Source organism: Argentina anserina, chromosome 7 (assembly GCF_933775445.1).
Source record: "Argentina anserina chromosome 7, drPotAnse1.1, whole genome shotgun sequence".
Taxonomy (NCBI): Eukaryota; Viridiplantae; Streptophyta; class Magnoliopsida; order Rosales; family Rosaceae; genus Argentina; species Argentina anserina.
Genome location: NC_065878.1, coordinates 23,265,338 through 23,282,948, shown reverse-complemented (window position 1 = coordinate 23,282,948; position 17,611 = coordinate 23,265,338). Strand labels below are relative to the sequence as shown.

At 39.6% G+C, this 17,611-nt stretch overlaps 3 protein-coding genes and 1 long non-coding RNA gene across 7 annotated transcripts; 2 read left to right on the top strand and 2 right to left on the bottom strand.

Moving 5' to 3' along the window:
- The first annotated feature begins 2,644 nt into the window (after nucleotides 1–2,644).
- LOC126804063 (protein IQ-DOMAIN 21) lies at nucleotides 2,645–5,932 on the top strand. 4 transcript variants are annotated; one of them, XM_050531828.1, is made up of 5 exons: nucleotides 2,645–2,775; nucleotides 2,906–3,058; nucleotides 3,845–4,123; nucleotides 4,511–4,900; nucleotides 5,099–5,932. In XM_050531828.1, the coding sequence occupies exons 2-5, from the start codon at nucleotides 2,978–2,980 to the stop codon at nucleotides 5,726–5,728; spliced, it is 1,380 nt and encodes a 459-aa protein (XP_050387785.1). In that variant the 5' UTR covers nucleotides 2,645–2,775; nucleotides 2,906–2,977; the 3' UTR covers nucleotides 5,729–5,932. The 4 variants fall into 4 exon arrangements, with proteins under 4 accessions (XP_050387785.1, XP_050387783.1, XP_050387784.1 ...); XM_050531826.1 differs by having other exon boundaries at nucleotides 3,824–4,123; XM_050531827.1 differs by having other exon boundaries at nucleotides 3,821–4,123; nucleotides 5,102–5,932.
- LOC126804078 (uncharacterized) lies at nucleotides 5,643–6,524 on the bottom strand. The gene is made up of 3 exons (XR_007673130.1): nucleotides 6,390–6,524; nucleotides 6,202–6,312; nucleotides 5,643–5,766 (listed from the first exon to the last, which is right to left on the bottom strand). It is a non-coding gene; the product is annotated as an uncharacterized LOC126804078 (long non-coding RNA).
- A 759-nt stretch (nucleotides 6,525–7,283) lies between these two features.
- On the bottom strand, nucleotides 7,284–7,846 carry LOC126804074 (uncharacterized). The gene is made up of 2 exons (XM_050531841.1): nucleotides 7,662–7,846; nucleotides 7,284–7,572 (listed from the first exon to the last, which is right to left on the bottom strand). The coding sequence occupies exons 1-2, from the start codon at nucleotides 7,809–7,811 to the stop codon at nucleotides 7,288–7,290; spliced, it is 435 nt and encodes a 144-aa protein (XP_050387798.1). The 5' UTR covers nucleotides 7,812–7,846; the 3' UTR covers nucleotides 7,284–7,287.
- A 686-nt stretch (nucleotides 7,847–8,532) lies between these two features.
- Nucleotides 8,533–12,438, top strand: LOC126804058 (soluble starch synthase 1, chloroplastic/amyloplastic). Its single transcript, XM_050531821.1, has 14 exons — nucleotides 8,533–8,872; nucleotides 9,285–9,637; nucleotides 9,722–9,799; nucleotides 9,898–10,022; nucleotides 10,127–10,208; nucleotides 10,333–10,506; nucleotides 10,645–10,726; nucleotides 10,829–10,983; nucleotides 11,064–11,153; nucleotides 11,224–11,348; nucleotides 11,449–11,557; nucleotides 11,648–11,700; nucleotides 11,807–11,846; nucleotides 11,933–12,438. Exons 1-14 carry the CDS (start codon nucleotides 8,581–8,583, stop codon nucleotides 12,089–12,091), a joined length of 1,917 nt encoding a protein of 638 aa, XP_050387778.1. The 5' UTR covers nucleotides 8,533–8,580; the 3' UTR covers nucleotides 12,092–12,438.
- Nucleotides 12,439–17,611: the final 5,173 nt, after the last annotated feature.

Sequence of the window (17,611 nt, the reverse complement as noted above, 5' to 3'; positions counted from 1 at the left end):
CTTGAGATTAATGGGTTCTATTGGGGGAGATCATTGTTAAAATATATTGGCCCAAGAGAGGTCTTGATCGTCTAGCCCTATGCCCCTATCTACTCAAAAACAATTTACTTGAATATCTTGAATCTTAAAAGTTGTGAAGAGAATATGAGCATAATGTATGCACGACCGTGTAAACATACTGTCTAATCTTGGCTATATGATTTGATCGCATTTTAATCATTCAAACCATATGTGAAAAAAGATACACGCCGTGAAAAGGGATAGTAATCATGGTTTTATTTCTTTTTTTAGCTTATAATGAATCGTGCGAGAATGAGTTGTATTGTCTTATTTCTTATTGCTCAATGTTCCCCATTGTACTATGGCCACTTTCGATAGTAAGGAAATAACGGCCTAATCCCTCTAATTTATAAAAAGAAAGTGCAATGAGGACCATATCATTGTCTTCATGTTCGGATTTTAGTACTGAATTGAGTATGTTCATATGCTTGGAGTTGCTTCTTCAAGAGGAAAAGAAAAGTCAAGATTCAAAGCATTATATTTGTTGTTACCAAATCTTAATTAGATTTAAGGAAATGTAAATACTTCATTATAACAATGAGTGTGTTTTTGTTGGCATATCTTAGTTTCTGGTAGCTGAACACAATCAATCATATCATTCCCTCAAGACATCCATAATATCACAAGAGATAGGTCGCTAGATACATAGTTTTGCTTCTAATCCACATTAACATACTCATATATAGTCAAAATTGATTCATGTCACAAATCATTGCATAATGTATACACATGTCCCTAAAGGCACAAACCACTATTGTGTTATGTAAGTATAAAACTTGGAAGAAAGTGGCAGGTCCAAGCCTTCCGAGTTTGTGAAACTTTTGATTGAACCCTAGCAATGGTCCCGAACCATATTGTATACTTGTATAGATGAGTGTGATATCTGGTGCCGTAACATAAATAAACATCAATAGGATGAAAGGTTCTTGTCACCAACCCAAATTTAATCTCCCTCCTGGGAAAGCCAGCAGGCCACAAGTCCACAACAGAAAGTGATGAGAGTCTGAGAGATATCGATCGATCTCAACCTTCCTAATGAAGCCAGCTTCAATCTTGAATCTTTACTTGAAGTTCCCTTAAAATGCAAGCAATATATCATCTACCGTAGTTAAACATTTTTATGTGTTCATTTTAAGTCTCAACCATACCCAATAGTAAGTGTCTAGTATATATAACTTCCCAGCTCAGCAATGAATTAATTGATCGAAGAAGTTCAATTGAAGGGTTTGTGTTTTGTGGTGGAAACCATACTGCCCCCACCACAGGTTTCTTTCAGCAAACAAGACAAATGGGATGGACTTGTCTGAACATTATAATGTGAGGTTAAGCTAGCACTTGTCAAAGCTCTAGGTTTCACATGCCCATGCATGATACCACATGTACCTCGCGCATTCCTTCGTATAGTCATTGTTAGTTGTTAGACACTCTTCGAGTACGCTGTACTGATAAAACGATAACTTATATCGATCGATATTGTAAAACATCAATTCACGGAAACATTCTATATATTACACAATGATGGTACTATATATAAAGAGTAACAAGTTAGAACTAACATCATTGGACGCTTAAAGAAATACGAGGCAAATGTGTATAAGCTAATGTGCTATACTTGATTGGGAAGGTCAAGAATTGGGTGAAACTGAGTAATCAATGATGGGGACTTTGGTGAGGACTGATGATTTCAAGTGGACCGCAGCGGGAAGATAGTAAGATACCAGAAGGGACAGGCTAACACAAGATGCATTATGATATGGAACTTGGATCGCATTGGATGTGACCTTAATTAATAAGTCGTGTGCGTGAGACAATATTGAATTCCTGCTTCAAACAGTAGTATTTGTTCATAATCACTTATGCGCGAGCTTATTAGTCTACAAACAAGCACTATTGTTTTCTTTGCATTCGTGTAAGAAAGCCAAGAAATTCGTAGGGAAATTTGTATTTTATAATAAGAACCATTACGAAAAACTTTTATAACAACAAAAAAGACAATGAATTGCCTACGAAGAACCAAGACAAAGACAACAATCGACTAGCTAGGCAAGAAAAGCGATACGAAACATGCGAGGTTCTTCCTCATCCAATACATCTATAGCAAAGTCACGGTTTTTTCTCCGACCAAAAAATCGACTAATATGTATAATAAACTAAATGCACCAAAACAAAAGCATATGATCAATCATCATCAACAGCCACAAAACCACGGGCATCTTATGATCCACAGACAAATGAACGTTTAAATATTTGATAATGTACAAATTAATTAGAAAGATCGTTTGGTTAATCTACTCTTCACTTCTAATATTTCTAATAACTTCTCGTAGATTTAAGGATATGACATTCATGACATGGCAGAGAAGCTGTCCAATAGGGTAGCCCCAGCTGCAAGAATCAGTACTTACAAGAAGGTTGTAGCTAGATCGATTCACACGTGAAATGGTTAAATAGCAACGGCGATTTGCGCGGACTTGCAGTTATTATTACCCTCACCATACTACTCTATCGATCTCTCTTCCTCTCTGGTCTCTCGCTATCATCTCTCTATTTATCCTATTACTACACCCTTCGCATTCTTCAGGAACTCTCCTTCTCTCTCTCTCTGGCAATGCCTATCTAGCTCCCTCTAGACACATATCTACTTTCTCTTTCACTCTATCTCAGATCTTCGTATCCGTAAATTGATCAGTGATCGTCGACGATGTGCTCGAAGGTGTACACTGATCACTCTCTCTTGATCTCTCTCTGTTATGATTATGATCCAATATAATTATATATATATATATATATATATATCTCTTTCCTAATCTGAAGTTCTGCATTCCGTCGTGTATTCTGGTGGCAGGATGAGTAATTCTCACGTTGTGGAATGGCTGTGCTGAGGGGAATAGAGTGAAGCCGGAGATTAATTTGATCGATGGGGAAGAAAGGAAGCAGCTGGTTCTCGACCGTTAAGAAGGTTTTTAAACATTCTTCAAAGGACTCGCCGGACAAAAAGGTTAATATCCAAATTATTATAAAACTAATTAATTTTCAGTTACATTCTTTGCTAATTTTCATGACCATAACGGAAAGGTGGCCTCTGATTACTCTTCTAGTTTTTCAATCCGTTTAGGCTCTTAACTGAGTTCTAGCTCAAAAAGACTGATCTTCGAGGATTACTGTGATTCATGTTTGCTTGTGCGTGGTGAATTGTTTGTCCTCTTATATGAGAACTCGTACGATCATTGTTCTGTATATTAGATGAGGTCGATCGAACTCTGATCATTCACCACTTGATCTAGCTAACTTCTTGTGTTTATATGATCATTAATTATTCCTTCTGATTACTAAGATAGCACCTAATGGACTAGTTAGTATATGCTTAAACATTTAGCTTTGGATAGATAATCAATCAAAGAGTGATTCTCTATTGTTGCCTTGCTGGGAGGAGATATGATTTTTACCTAAGCAAGTGGAACCACATTAAAGCTGAGCCAGCACTACCAATTAGTACAGGGCCACTGCCTTTGTTATGGTCCTTGACCTAAAAAAGGTACCATCCATGGTCCCCTGTCGACATGCATATATGTGAGTATGCAACCATACACATCTATTCATGATCGATGTGGCAAGAACACCTAGTCCCCATGGGTCATGATTTATAACTGTCATGCCAACTACGATGTCACATCTTACCAAAGCCGTTATCATCCTATTATTGCTAACTTTTCTGATAAATGTTGTCAATTGATTATCAATTTCACTTGTTTCTGTTAAGAAGGAAATAGCAGAGAAGTGGCAGCAACAGGATGCTCCGGAGGTGGTGTCATTTGAGCATTTCCCGGCAGAAAGTTCTCCAGACAGAACCAACGACGAGAGCACTGCATCGACTCCTGCAAACAATGAAGATAGGGACCATGTCATTGCCGTGGCAATGGCAACTGCTGCTGCCGCAGACGCAGCAGTAGCGGCAGCCCAAGCGGCTGCTAAAGTTGTAAGATTGGCCGGTTATGGACGTCAATACTACTCCGTGGAGGAAAGGGCTGCAACCCTCATACAATCATTCTATAGAGGCTACCTGGTAAGATAAAAGTACCCCTTATATCTGATTTATGCACACACAACGTTTAGTTAAGGTGTGAGGTACGTGACATAGCCAGCTTCACATAGTCTGCAAACATCTATGACATGAAATAAATAAGGTCTTCTAGGAGAGGTGTTTATGCTTCTGTCTTCTTATTCTTCAACTTCAATTTCGAAAAACGTTAGGAGGGACAATTACATCTTATTCATGTAATGTTATTAGTGAAGTGTTCATAGTACATTAGTACGTGCCATGTTCGAATCTTATCATGTCTAAAGGTGACACTCCTGTTGGCCAAGGTCTTGCTTGACTTGAAGACTTGAACCTTAATTTATAGGTTCAGACATTGCAAGTATGACCCAAGTGTGATCTGTATTGTTGTAGGCTCGACGAGCTCTACGAGCGTTGAAGGGATTGGTGAGGCTCCAAGCATTGGTGAGAGGCCATAACGTGCGGAAGCAAGCACAGATGACAATGCGATGCATGCAGGCATTAGTTCGTGTTCAAGCAAGAGTTCAAGCTCGACGTCTTAAACTGAGCCATGACAAGCACCAGAGTCATAAACATACAGACAGTGATATTGAGGATGAAGAAGAAAGACTAAGAGCATTGATAGAGTTGGAAGAAGAGCACAATCTGAGAAGTCCAGTGAAGAAACATGAAATGCAAACTGGGCATCAGAGAAGTGAAAGCTATTCCAAGGAAAATGCCTCGAGGAAACATGATGCTGTGGTTAAAAGGGAGAGAGCTCTCGCTTATGCTTATAGCTACCAGGTCAGTCTCCATCCCTTTCTCATTTCTAGGTAGTACAGGGCTATTTGCACACACATAGTTGACCGGATTATTTACCATGCATTATTTCAGATCGTTGATGTGTTAATACTGCACCATTTTGGGTGAACAAAGATTACTGCTGTTAAGAGTTATGACTAGCTAGTTAATTTTAATACTCTATTCACTTGTCGATTACAGCAGCAACAACAGCTTCTACAATCTGTTCCCCATGGTAGTGAGTTTGGGATCCAAGCCAACCAGAGTGAAAAGGGCCAGTGGGGATGGAATTGGCTTGAGGGTTGGATGTCATCAAAACCCTACAATGCCCGCCACTCAGCCCCACGAGACACCACTTATATGACACCAGGAACTACCACAACCGGAGATAACATTTCCGAGAAGACGGTAGAAATGGACCCCATTGCGTTTCCAACCTTGCGGAGTCGGTTCAAACAAGACGTGAGTAACTCTAACCCGTACTCAACTCGACAAAGCCATCCAAGCCCGGACAATGTACCTAGCTACATGGCACCAACCAAGTCTGCCAAGGCCAAGGTACGAGGGCAGGGCTTGGTCAAGCAGCGAAGCCCTCCCCCTCCACAATGGAACCCTTCAACCAAGAAAGGCTCGGTTATAGGTTCCGGTTGTGATTCGTCAAGTTCGGGTGGAGGACTCGCAAACTACTCAGTGCCAAGGAGCCCAAGCCCAAAGAGTAACGGGACACAAGGTCAGGCTAGAAAGTCGGTGGGCTTTAGCCCAGATTCTCCCCGTGGCGAAGATTGGGCGCTGCCTATTGCCATTCATGGCTGGAGGCATGATTTCGGTTAGTGCTCCTTGATCCATATGGTGTGGCTAAATTAATTTTCCTACAAGAAAAACGAAAGGTTTGTTTATATGTTTTATTCAAACTTTGTTAATGACTGCACTGAAGTTTGCAATAAGTTATGTATCTTTCTGTGAAAAATCACACATAATGGTGGCCAGTACTAGGCCATTATGTATCATAATGAATGAGAGTGAAAATCAAGAGGACATTAGCTTCAGTTTAGTTTCATTATGCTAGAAAGAAGCAAAGTGCGGACACAGCAATCAATTTCGACACCCCAATCACTAAAATTTGAACTGCATATAGAATCTATGCACATAAACCCTTCTCGACATTTGCACAACATGAAGCACATCCCTCTGATTTCCCATCTCCTAACTGAATCCCTATTTCCTCTTATCACAAAAGAATAATGGACATTAACTGAGTCTTCTTGCCATGAATAATAATAAAAAAAGAGTACTGGAGGCCTCACCTACGTAATCTGTAACACCTCAAAATTCCTAAAAGTGTCATCGCACTCCTCCTCGAACGCATCTCGCTCAGTCCTCAATGCATTGATCTCAGACTCAGACCAATGAGACACCTGCAGATAAGAGTATGAATAGAGTTGATGTATCTAAATGTGATTGCCACAGTATAAATCGCCATAGGAACATTTACCTCAAGTGATGCTAATGCTTGTTCCAAATCCTTATCTATCTTCTTTTCAGAACTTGATTTCTCCATCTGCAGCTGGACATTGTCCTGATGTAGAAGCTTGCAGTACTCACTCATATCCAAGACTGAAGAAGAAGAAGCAACGATGAAGCCGAGCTGATGCATTACAATAGTGATATACAATAGAGCATGAGAAGCAAACACCATTAAGTCCTATACCAATACTCTTTAAACTTACATTTTTGCTTTCAGTAGAAACTTACTTAACAGATGATAATATCACAACAAATAATGAATAACAACTAGTTTGTGAGATGATCACATAATATTATGAGCATTAGCTTTTTAGTCACTTATGATATTCTAATAAAAACCTGTTTTTTTTTTCTCTCCCTTTGTTCAATTGAGACTCTTCCCGATTTCAAGAAAAGAAAAAATTGAGACTCCTCTCGACTTGAGATTTAACTAGTGTGCTAATTCTGTGATTAGTTATATACTCATATGAGCAATAGTCCAATATGCAAAAATTGTAAATTTTGTGAGATAGTTGATGGGCTTCACTTCAGATGACACTAATTTGGAACTCAAAGCTCTTGCACAAATTCTATCAACATCATCTGCTACTGTGGTAAACAGACGCAAATTAATCACAATACCATGCTCTTAATGTCTGTGCTGATAAAACCCCATCACCTCCTTCAGAACACAAAAACGACAGCCTTACAAATGAAGTTGGCAACACGGTAACACGGCACAACTAAATTCCCTACTTCTCTCCCTCACAGTTTCACTACATTAACACAATACCAACACACACATCAAAACAAAATCTATCAATACTCGCTACAAGAACAAAACAAGTGTAAGTACACTCACAGTGGTGGTTATTTGAAGACACAGGCTAGGCGGGCGGCATTGTTTGCCGCATGGTTGGCCTAGGTGGTGGTGGCAGATCGAAATTAAACTCCCTCCGGCAAGTTCTACACAAGAACCGCAACTTCCACAGCCTGCCATAACGGTAATACTTAAAACGAGTATCCACCGAAAGACAACCAACCTTATCACATCTCACACAGCCATAACATGGATTGGGAACAGACAGTAAACATATTCGACTTGGCTCCTCCACTATTCTCCGAATCTCATCTCCAACTCGATTGCTGTCCCCCTGCTTCAGTTGTATATTCTGAAACATAATAAGACCATATCACTGATAAGCATATGTTCCAACATCAACAAACATGAGAGCTTTGAACTTTTGAAGATAGTACTTACCTGAAAAAAGAGATGAAACCCTGATTGGTTGTCGGCAGCTGGAGGAAAAGACTGGTTGAGAATCGAGAAGAGCGTCTTGACGGTGTCGGTTTCAGAGAGTGAAAATGTTGCTGTGATTCCTTGTTGTTGTGTGTAGACATCCACCTCCATTATTTACTCATCAGAATTCTGATATCACGAAATTCGGAATTTACATTAGATTTTTTGAGGTTCTTCATCTTTTTTAAATGATGGGACTTCAGCTGTTTCCTCATAAACACGCCTAGAATCTCGTTTGCGATATCAATCGTCAAGCACTCATTTTCTTCTTCCTCGAACCTTATGAATACCAAGTATTTTTTTTCTAAAAATAGAGTTGCTTTGGCCGAAAAATAAAATAAAACTAGTGGAAAGTCACAGTTTCATGTGACTCCACGCCACCCCTCGTTAGAGTATTCAAGAGGTTTCAGAAAAAAGGCTGCAGTCACTTGCTTCCATTCCACGTGTTCCCCAACCAACGCGCCACGTTATGCTGGTGGACCATAATCCCGTGCACCTTATGTCGGTAACAGGACCAATACCCCCGTCAACATTCCGCCACGTCAATCACATCAACACGCGGGAGCATCCCACTGGCTAAGGTAGGTCTATAACTGTGTGATGCGTCGCTGGGTATCAGCTTCTCAAGGTTTGGCGCTTTTTCTGGATCTCATATATCTCATCCTAACAGGTGTACGTAGTTGCCTTTAGTTTGTGACTGACTTCTAAATTTCGTTTGGTTTTCTTTCCACTTTCAATTTCTTCAAAGGTTATTCATAGATACCTTCCCTTCTTCTTATATGACTCTCCAAGTCTCTTTCTCTCTCTAAACCCCCCCCCCCTCTCTCTCTCTCTCTCTCTCTCTCTCTACCACCATTTTTCTCACAGCCGTTTTTTCATAATGGAGTCTCTGAGATTCACTACCCTAATCCCATGCAAATCATATTCCGGGAATTTAGCGCGACCCAAATTGGCCAATCATCATCATGAGGTGACTGCACAAGTCGGGTTTAATCCTTTGTGGAACAAGAGAAGCAAAACAGAGGCGTTGAGGCTCGTGGCGACTAAAGCTGGCTCCCAAGATGGCGCTTCTGTCGTTGAAGATCAGAAGGAGGAAGAAAAGGGTGTCAAATTTGGCGCCGAGAGAGATTCGTCTGGCTCTGTAATCGGGTTTAATCTTTCTCCTCCCAATGGTAAGTTTTAATGTTTCAGTTTCGAATCTTCGTTATAGAATTTACAATATTGAGGGTGATGAATAGTTAAGAAACAGAGGAAATACCAAATGTACTTTTAAGATTTCAATTGTTGTTTCACTAAATAAGCTAGTTTGTTACGAATATCATGATCTTTGAGAGAGATGTACTGTGATTTGTCGATCGAGCTCAACCTCTGATATATTAGGGTCGTTGATCTTTCGCGGTTGAGCTTTTATGGAATATATATCATTTTTCATGGGGCGCCGTTCATTTTTGGTCGTCCACATCAACGTCCAAGTGACGACTCAGGTCCCAAATATGCTGGTCTCTATTATAAGTTAAAACAATGTTGTACAAAAGGAATTTGTGTAGGACTTGTTGGTGGACTGATGTGATCTGTTTACTGTAGGTGATGTTGTGATTGAGAGTGAAGATGTGACTTCTGATAGAATAGAAAGAGCGGGAGATGTAGGAGGAAAAGAGAAGCCTAAGGCAAAAGTGACAAGGAATGTGATTTTTGTTACTGCGGAAGCAGCACCTTATTCAAAGACTGGAGGGTTGGGAGATGTTTGTGGTTCATTGCCGGTTGTTCTAGCCCGACGAGGGCATCGTGTCATGGTTGTTTCTCCGAGATATTTAAATGGCTCTCCTGCAGACAAGAATTTTTCGGATGCCGTTGATGTAGGGCATACTAATGTCATTTGCTTTGGAGGAAAGCAAGAGGTTGCTTTCTTCCATGAGTATCGAGAAGGTGTTGATTGGGTAAGATTTTAGAATTTATTTGTGTTTTCTCAGTTAGTGTTAAATGAAATTGATAATGATGGCTTCTTATGTTTTCCTCTCTAGGTGTTTGTAGATCACCCATCGTTCCATAGGCCTGGAAATCCATATGGAGATAGTTTTGGTGCATTTGGTGATAATCAAGTACATACTCCCACTTGATCACTCATTGTATCATTCAACCAGTATTTGCCTTTTTGTTAAGGGACAATGCTAAGTTTTGTTCTCATTTGGTTTTACAGTTTCGGTTCACTTTACTTTCCCACGCAGCATGTGAAGCACCCTTGGTGCTTCCATTGGGAGGATATACCTATGGCCAACACTGTTTATTCATGGTGAATGATTGGCATGCCGGTCTTGTTCCATTGTAATTACTTTAAACCACGCTTTTCCAAAATTTCATGACTTGCATATACTTTGCGTCTTGAGTTGATGATGACAATGTACATTTACTTATCTCATGCAATTCAGGCTTTTGGCTGCAAAGTATCGTCCACATGGAGTTTACACTGATGCTCGAAGTGTTCTTGTTATTCATAACCTTGCACATCAGGTCTGATGTTTATTTGGATACTAAACTTCAGCTATGTTCCTGTCAAAATATCAGTTATTTTTGAAGTAGCTTACAAACTTTATATGTACATGAACTTAAATTATCGTTGTCTTACTTATGCAAGGGAGTGGAATCAGCAGTAACATATAAAAATTTGGGACTGCCTGCCGAGTGGTATGGAGCATTGGAGTGGGTGTTTCCGGAATGGGCCAGGGCTCATGCTCTTGATAAAGGTGAGGCTGTGAATATCCTAAAGGGTGCCGTTGTGACATGTGATCGGATATTGACAGTGAGTGAGGTATGCATATCTATTTTCATGTTTCGTGTCATTTGATGAGATATATGTCAACCAGTCTTTAAGTCTACACAGTGCTTTCAACATAAGTAGCAACAGTTTACATGCTCTTACTCTTTTCATCTTACATTTTGCTTATAGGGTTATGCATGGGAAATAACAACGGTTGAAGGTGGATATGGTCTGAATGGACTCTTAAGTAGTAGAAAGAGCGTTTTGAATGGTACAACCACGATATTATTGTTAAGTTCATATTTTCATGCTTGATTGAGAACATCATGTTTTCATATGATATTTTATTTTGAGATTTTTCTACCGTAAACAGGGATCACTAATGGCATTGATGTTGATGAATGGGATCCATCTACTGACAAACATATTGCTTCACATTATTCTTCTAATGATCTTTCTGGGAAGGTTGAATGCAAGATTGCTTTGCAGAAGGAATTAGGCCTTCCAATTAGACCTGATTGTCCATTGGTAAGAGAGTAATTTTTGTTTATGTGGGGCTTTAGTACGAATCGGTCCAAATTATTGATTTTGAGTTTTGAAATATATAGATTGGATTCATTGGCCGACTGGACTACCAGAAAGGTATTGACCTAATTCAATCAGGAATACCGGAGCTCATGTCTGATGACGTGCAATTTGTAAGTGTTTCCTCTTTTCCAGTAATTTCTTCGCTTCTTCATCTCTCTGATCATATCAAATCTCTTATAGGTTATGTTAGGTTCTGGGGACGTACAATGTCAAGATTGGATGAGATTAGCAGAAGCAACCTATAAGGATAAATTTCGTGGTTGGGTTGGGTTTAACGTCCCAGTCTCTCATAGAATAACTGCAGGGTAATTTTAAGATCTATGCTTCCTTTAGAGGTTAACAATACATATCTTAGAGGTCCTTGGTACATATCCATAACGCTCATTGCTTTTCTGGGTTTTGTAGCTGTGACATATTGTTGATGCCTTCAAGATTCGAGCCCTGCGGGCTAAATCAATTATATGCAATGAGATATGGAACTATACCTGTAGTTCATAGCACAGGAGGACTTAGAGTGAGTTTCTACTTTGTGAAATTTGATCTGTATTGTTCTTGTCTCATCATTTGGAGTTTTTTCTTATGCCTAGTGTTACTTTTGTTAAAGGATACGGTGGTTAATTTCAATCCATATGCTGAAGGAGGCGGTGAGGGAACAGGGTATTTACTCATCCTTTAGCTCTATGGCGTGGTGCTTTGTCTTGTAAACCTGTCATTCTAAACTGTTAGAATCATTACTTATTATGTCTATATTTGGCTTATATAGGTGGACATTTTCTCCCCTAACGAAAGAGAGCATGTTGGCGGTGAGTAAACTCTTTATGCTTAAGTTCTCTTACATGTATGAGAAAAAAAAACATTGAAGTTTTGACAACCATCTGATGCTTCACAGGCTCTAAGACTTGCGGTTCGAACTTACAAAGAGTACAAGCCTTCTTGGGATGGATTGGTGAAAAGAGGCATGGAGAAGGACTTCACATGGGAGAGTGCTGCAATTCAATATGAGCAGGTCTTCGAATGGGCATTTATCGACCCACCATATGTTGCTTGAGGCCAAAATACAATTGAGAAAATGACCCCCAATATTTTCTGGTTCACTCCATGTATAGGGTAATTGAGATCACACAAGCTTTTGGTTGGTGTCAACATGGTAGGTATACAGGAGTTTGATCACTATAGTTTTATTCATTTAGTGATAATGCAATCGATCATTTCACCTATTATAATGGCTCATCCATGCCTTTGAAGTTAATAGTTTAGATAGCTCGCTATATATTGTAAAAAGGATTTGTAGTTTCGACGAAATAATTGTGTCATTGAAGATACATAATATGTTCGATATTCTTGGTGTACCTTAGAAATGAAGTTGCATACACAGCCATCGACTTGGTATGAAGTATGAACTCGCCAGAATAGCTCGGATCCTTGTGATGCTTGTGATCCTTTTAAACTTATGCTCCTATTTTGGATAGGGTTGTATCTAGAGAATGCAACTGATTTTATGGTTGAATAAAAGTTTACGTTTCTTCTCAAACAAAAAAAAAAAAGCTTATTTCTAAGCTATAACTATATTTATTTCAACTCTTTTTAATATCGTCAGATCTCGAAATTTCAAGTATGAAACTCGAAAATCTAAGCTATGAAAATTCAAAAACAATCTCAATAAATCGAAATAATCTCATCGTCACAGCGTATCATTACTGAGTTCATAGTACAACTCAGTCAGAAGGATTATTACAAAATCAATTTAAAATTCGAACATTATTTCAAATTGAAATGTAAAATCCTCACAATCTTCACCACAAAATAGATAAAGAACTTCGAAGTCTTCTGAGTAGTCCGTCAATTATGCTAATCCACACATGCAGAACTATTCCCTACACCATCGAATAGGTGCACAGGGATTGTAAACACAAATCTGGTAAGTTTTGCAGCTCGTATGAGTAAAATAATAATTTAACTCGCATATAATATATAAGAAAATACTGAAAACATTTAATTATAAATGCACTCATGAGTCATTGGACAGCCCATCTGTTTGTCTAATAATATATAAAAATATACGTGCTCATGAGAATTCGTGCAACTCCTCTGTTTACCGAAATACATTTATAATACGAGTACTCATGAGACTCACGTATCCATGAGACTCACGTACTTATCTTGTGGGCCACATGAAACATATAAACTAGGGTAATTAAATCTTCGTCTCTATCCTCTCTGTTTGATTAAACTGTGATTTGATTAGTGGTGGGGCCGCCGCCATTTTTAGATCTTTGAGTCCAAAAAGTTTCTATTTTTCATTTCGTCTCTTTCCTAATCGGTCTCCACCAAGACGACGATGACGTCAGCATTAGCAATGGGTGGGTATTCGGGTAAGGGTTTGGGTTTGGGTTTGGGAAAACGAATTTTGAATTATTTTCACCCGAATTTTTCGTCTTCATTTTTAGGGGGTAGAATTAGGGTTTCGTTGGGGTAAGGTTTTGATTTGGGGGGTAAAACTAGGGGTTTTGATCGATTTTTCATCAAAATAAAAGGAGGTTTCGATTCTTTTAGTCTTTAAAAGAAAAGGTTCTATTTGGGGTTTCGATCGATTGAGGTAAGGTTTCGATTTGGGGGTAGAATTAGGGTTTTCCGTCATCATCATCTAGCGGTTCTCGGTCGACTGCTCCGTCAACTGGCCCTTCGTATTCACGACGGTAAGCCTTCAACTCCTCGTCTTTGTCTTTAATTCAATTCGGCTTAGGGTTTCAATAGTTGAATTTGAATTGGGTTTTGGATTTGTCAAATGTTGCAGCCCCTCTGGACCTCTTCTTGCTGACGGCAGTTTTTCCAAGCAAAAGCAAGAGGATCTGTGCGGTCCTTTGCTTGCTGACGGCAGTTTCTTCAAGGAAGTTGATGGAGATGATGGAGAAGAAGGGTTCATTGGTCCTCTTCCTGCCACACACGCCCAAGATGATGAACGTGTCAGGTACTGTGTTATTCTGTCACCATTGTGATGTGTGAGTTAGGATGATAAACTGTTGCAGTGGATCATGAACCCCTAAAAAAATGTGTTTTGCAGCTTCAGCAATGTCACTCCCAACTGCGGTCCATGATGATCAAGGATGACATTAGAATGCACAAGCAAAAGTACTCGGGTCTCCATGAGATACCGTCTCTACCATTTGAAGGCATTCTAGTCAGGTAATTGCTTTGCTCTCGAGATGTTTATTTTCTCTAATCGGGGGTTTAACTTTATTTTTTGAGGATTAGTTGTGATTTGTTTTTCAATTGCAGGAATTATGAGAGGGCCTATATGTTAGCAACATCTACATCTAGTGCCACACCGAGTGAGGGACAGCTCACCCCTAGTAAACGAGTACTGCAAGCCTTGGACCTGCCGACTGAATTTGGTTCCTCTAAGAAGAACAAGAAGAGAGGTCAATCACTTGATTCACCAGGAAAGAGGTAGGTTACCTAACTGTGGTGTAAGTAAGATTGAGAATGTGTAACGTGTGGATTGAGACCTTATATGACTCCTTTGTTTCCTGTGCAGTTGAAGAATGCTGACAAGAATGAGAAGAAGAACAAAAGGAGGGATTGAGCTACTTGATTTACTGTATGGTGTTCATATATTGTCTGCAGCCCAAGTGGGGTTTTGGCAAATTCCAATTGAAACATTGTAATCTTTGTTAATATTCTCTAGGATGCTACGAGTGCAGCTGATCTAATATACTTCTAGGCTGCTATGTCTTTCAGACCAGTTAGTATTGTTGAATTTTGAATTCAATTCAAACCTTATGTTTTGGTAATTGCATGCACTTGTTGGTAAAGAGGTTTAATGCATAAGTACTCCTGTTGGTAATTGTATATACTGCAGATTGGAGGACCTCGTTTTCTGTTATTGAGGTTCACAAGTCACAGCTGAAATGAATATTCCAAAGTGCCCCATTACTGGTATCAAAGTTGTCATTGCTGAAACTAATAGGATGGACACCATTTAAATGTTGCACTACTTATCTTGGGTATTTGGCCAGAGCATTGTGCCATCTTCGCACACTTCACACCCATGTGCACCTCGATTTCTAAGCTTCTACCGTCAAAATTGATTTGGGTAAAACTGACTACTCCGTCGTCTCCATGTTCTAGTCTTGCGTACAAGACACCCTCATCACTCGGGTCAAAACTTAAGAGTTGATCTTTGTTAGCAATGTCCAGCGAAATATACTTCTTCAAACACAGTTTTCCAAGTCCATCAGCCTCAGTGATCAGCTGTTGTCTCAAATCCCAAACTAATACGTAGTGTATTTCTAGCGGAGTCTAAAACACAAATTTGCAAACAATCAATGCCTTCAGCCACACCTAGGCACCGTATGGTATACTCATGATCAGCACTCTATAACGGAAATGGGTTGCCAGCATGGTGATCTTTAACTACTAATTCAATGAAACAACATTTGGAGTTACTATGTATCAAAAAAAAAAAAAATTTGGAGTTACTAGAGCTATCAATAATGAAGGGGTCCAACCCAATAATAAAGTTACCACTACTTTCCCAGGTACTCGACCAACACAGCATTCCATTGTGAACAAAGTAAGAAAAGAGCCTTTGTAGATTCTTTAATAGCTAAAATGTCGTGGGAACGATACAATTGACGTGCTCCATTCACCAGAGGATGTTGACTGAACCCCGAACAAGGACTAAGTATCACAACCTTCCACCTATAGTTGAAATCAATACTAATTTCCTCCCCACGCACATCTTCTCTAGCTTTCTTATAGATAGGATCACATATGAATCCAACTACACATCCCCATATGGTTCTGCGGGTTCTAGGAAGATTAACCTTTTCTGCAGTGTACAGATTACATATCTGGTAAAAATATTTACATATATGACCTCTGCGACAGAAAACCAAGTCGTTGAAAACTCCCAACACAAGTTTTGAGTCCGGGAATGATGCCGCAACGACCTTCCGTCTTTGGTTCATTAGATTCAAGTCATTCAAAGGTGGAAGCAGCCGTTTCATTTCGGCAGGTCTCCTTTGCTGTTGATGTACAAAGTGGCCAATGAAGTACAGCTCCGACATTAGTTTAGTCAAATATAACGAGGTTTTAGAGAATGAATTTTCTGATATCTTATTCATCTCACAGTGGAGGCTATATATAGAGATACAATACGTACAAACCCTAACCCTACATGTACTACACATGTACTACACATCTAGACAAGGAAAGTAATAACAATTTAATTTACATTCCTAAACTATATACATGACTCACGCTAACACTCCCCCTTAAGTTGGCGCATACACATCCACCATGCCAAACTTGCCAAGTGAGTCATAGAAGGCCTTCTTACAAACTCCTTTTGTGAGTATATCTGCAAGTTGCTCTTCTGTAGGGACAAAAGGAAAGCTAATAATTTTAGCATCTAGTTTCTCCTTTATAAAGTGACGATCAACCTCCACATGCTTAGTACGATCATGTTGCACAGGATTCTGTGAGATATCAATGGCTGCCTTGTTGTCACAGTATAACTGCATGGCGCACTTGGGTTTAACCCTCAAATCTCGTAATACATTCTTCAGCCATAACAACTCGCACACTCCATGAGCCATACCTCTATATTCTGCTTCAGCACTAGACCGAGCCACCACCTTTTGCTTCTTACTCTTCCAAGTAACAAGATTATCTCCCACAAAGGTAAAATATCCTGATGTAGACCTTCTATCTGTAATATTTCCAACCCAGTCTGCATATGTAAAACCACAAACGTTAAGGACATTGTTGTGTTTAGAAAACATTACTCCTCTCCCAGGAGCGGACTTCAAGTATCTCAAAATCCTCACAACAGCATCCATGTGATCCACACTGGGATTATGCATGAACTGGCTCACCACACTTACTGCATATGCAACATCAGGTCTGGTGTGTGTCAAATAAATCAGACGTCCAACTAACATCTGATAACGAGGCTTGTCGGTAGGTACCTGGTCAGGATACTCTGCTAATCGGTGATTTTGCTCAATAGGAGTGTCAATTGGAGTACAATCCAACATACCTGTCTCTGCTAATAGGTCAAGTATATACTTCCTCTGACACAGATAGATGCCTTCACTCCCCCTGGCTACCTCAATGCCCAAGAAGTACTTGAGTGCACCTAGGTCCTTCATCTCAAACTCTGTGGCTAACTGGTTTTGCAAGCTATCAATCTCAACAGTATCATTACCAGTAACAACCATATCATCAACATATATGATCAGAGCTGTTACCTTCCCTTGTTGGTGTCGGAGAAATAACGTGTGGTATGAGTTACTCTGCTTATAACCAATCTTTCTCATGAACTGAGAAAATCTTCCAAACCAAGCACGAGGTGATTGTTTGAGACCATACAAAGATTTTCTCAATCTGCACACAAAGGTACCTGAAGGAGTAGTTTTATATCCAGGGGGAAGATCCATATACACTTCCTCCATAAGTTCTCCATGAAGAAAAGCATTCTTGACATCAAACTGTTTAAGATGCCAGTTTAAGTTAGCAGCAAGAGAGAGCAATACCCGGATAGTATTCATCTTTGCAACTGGTG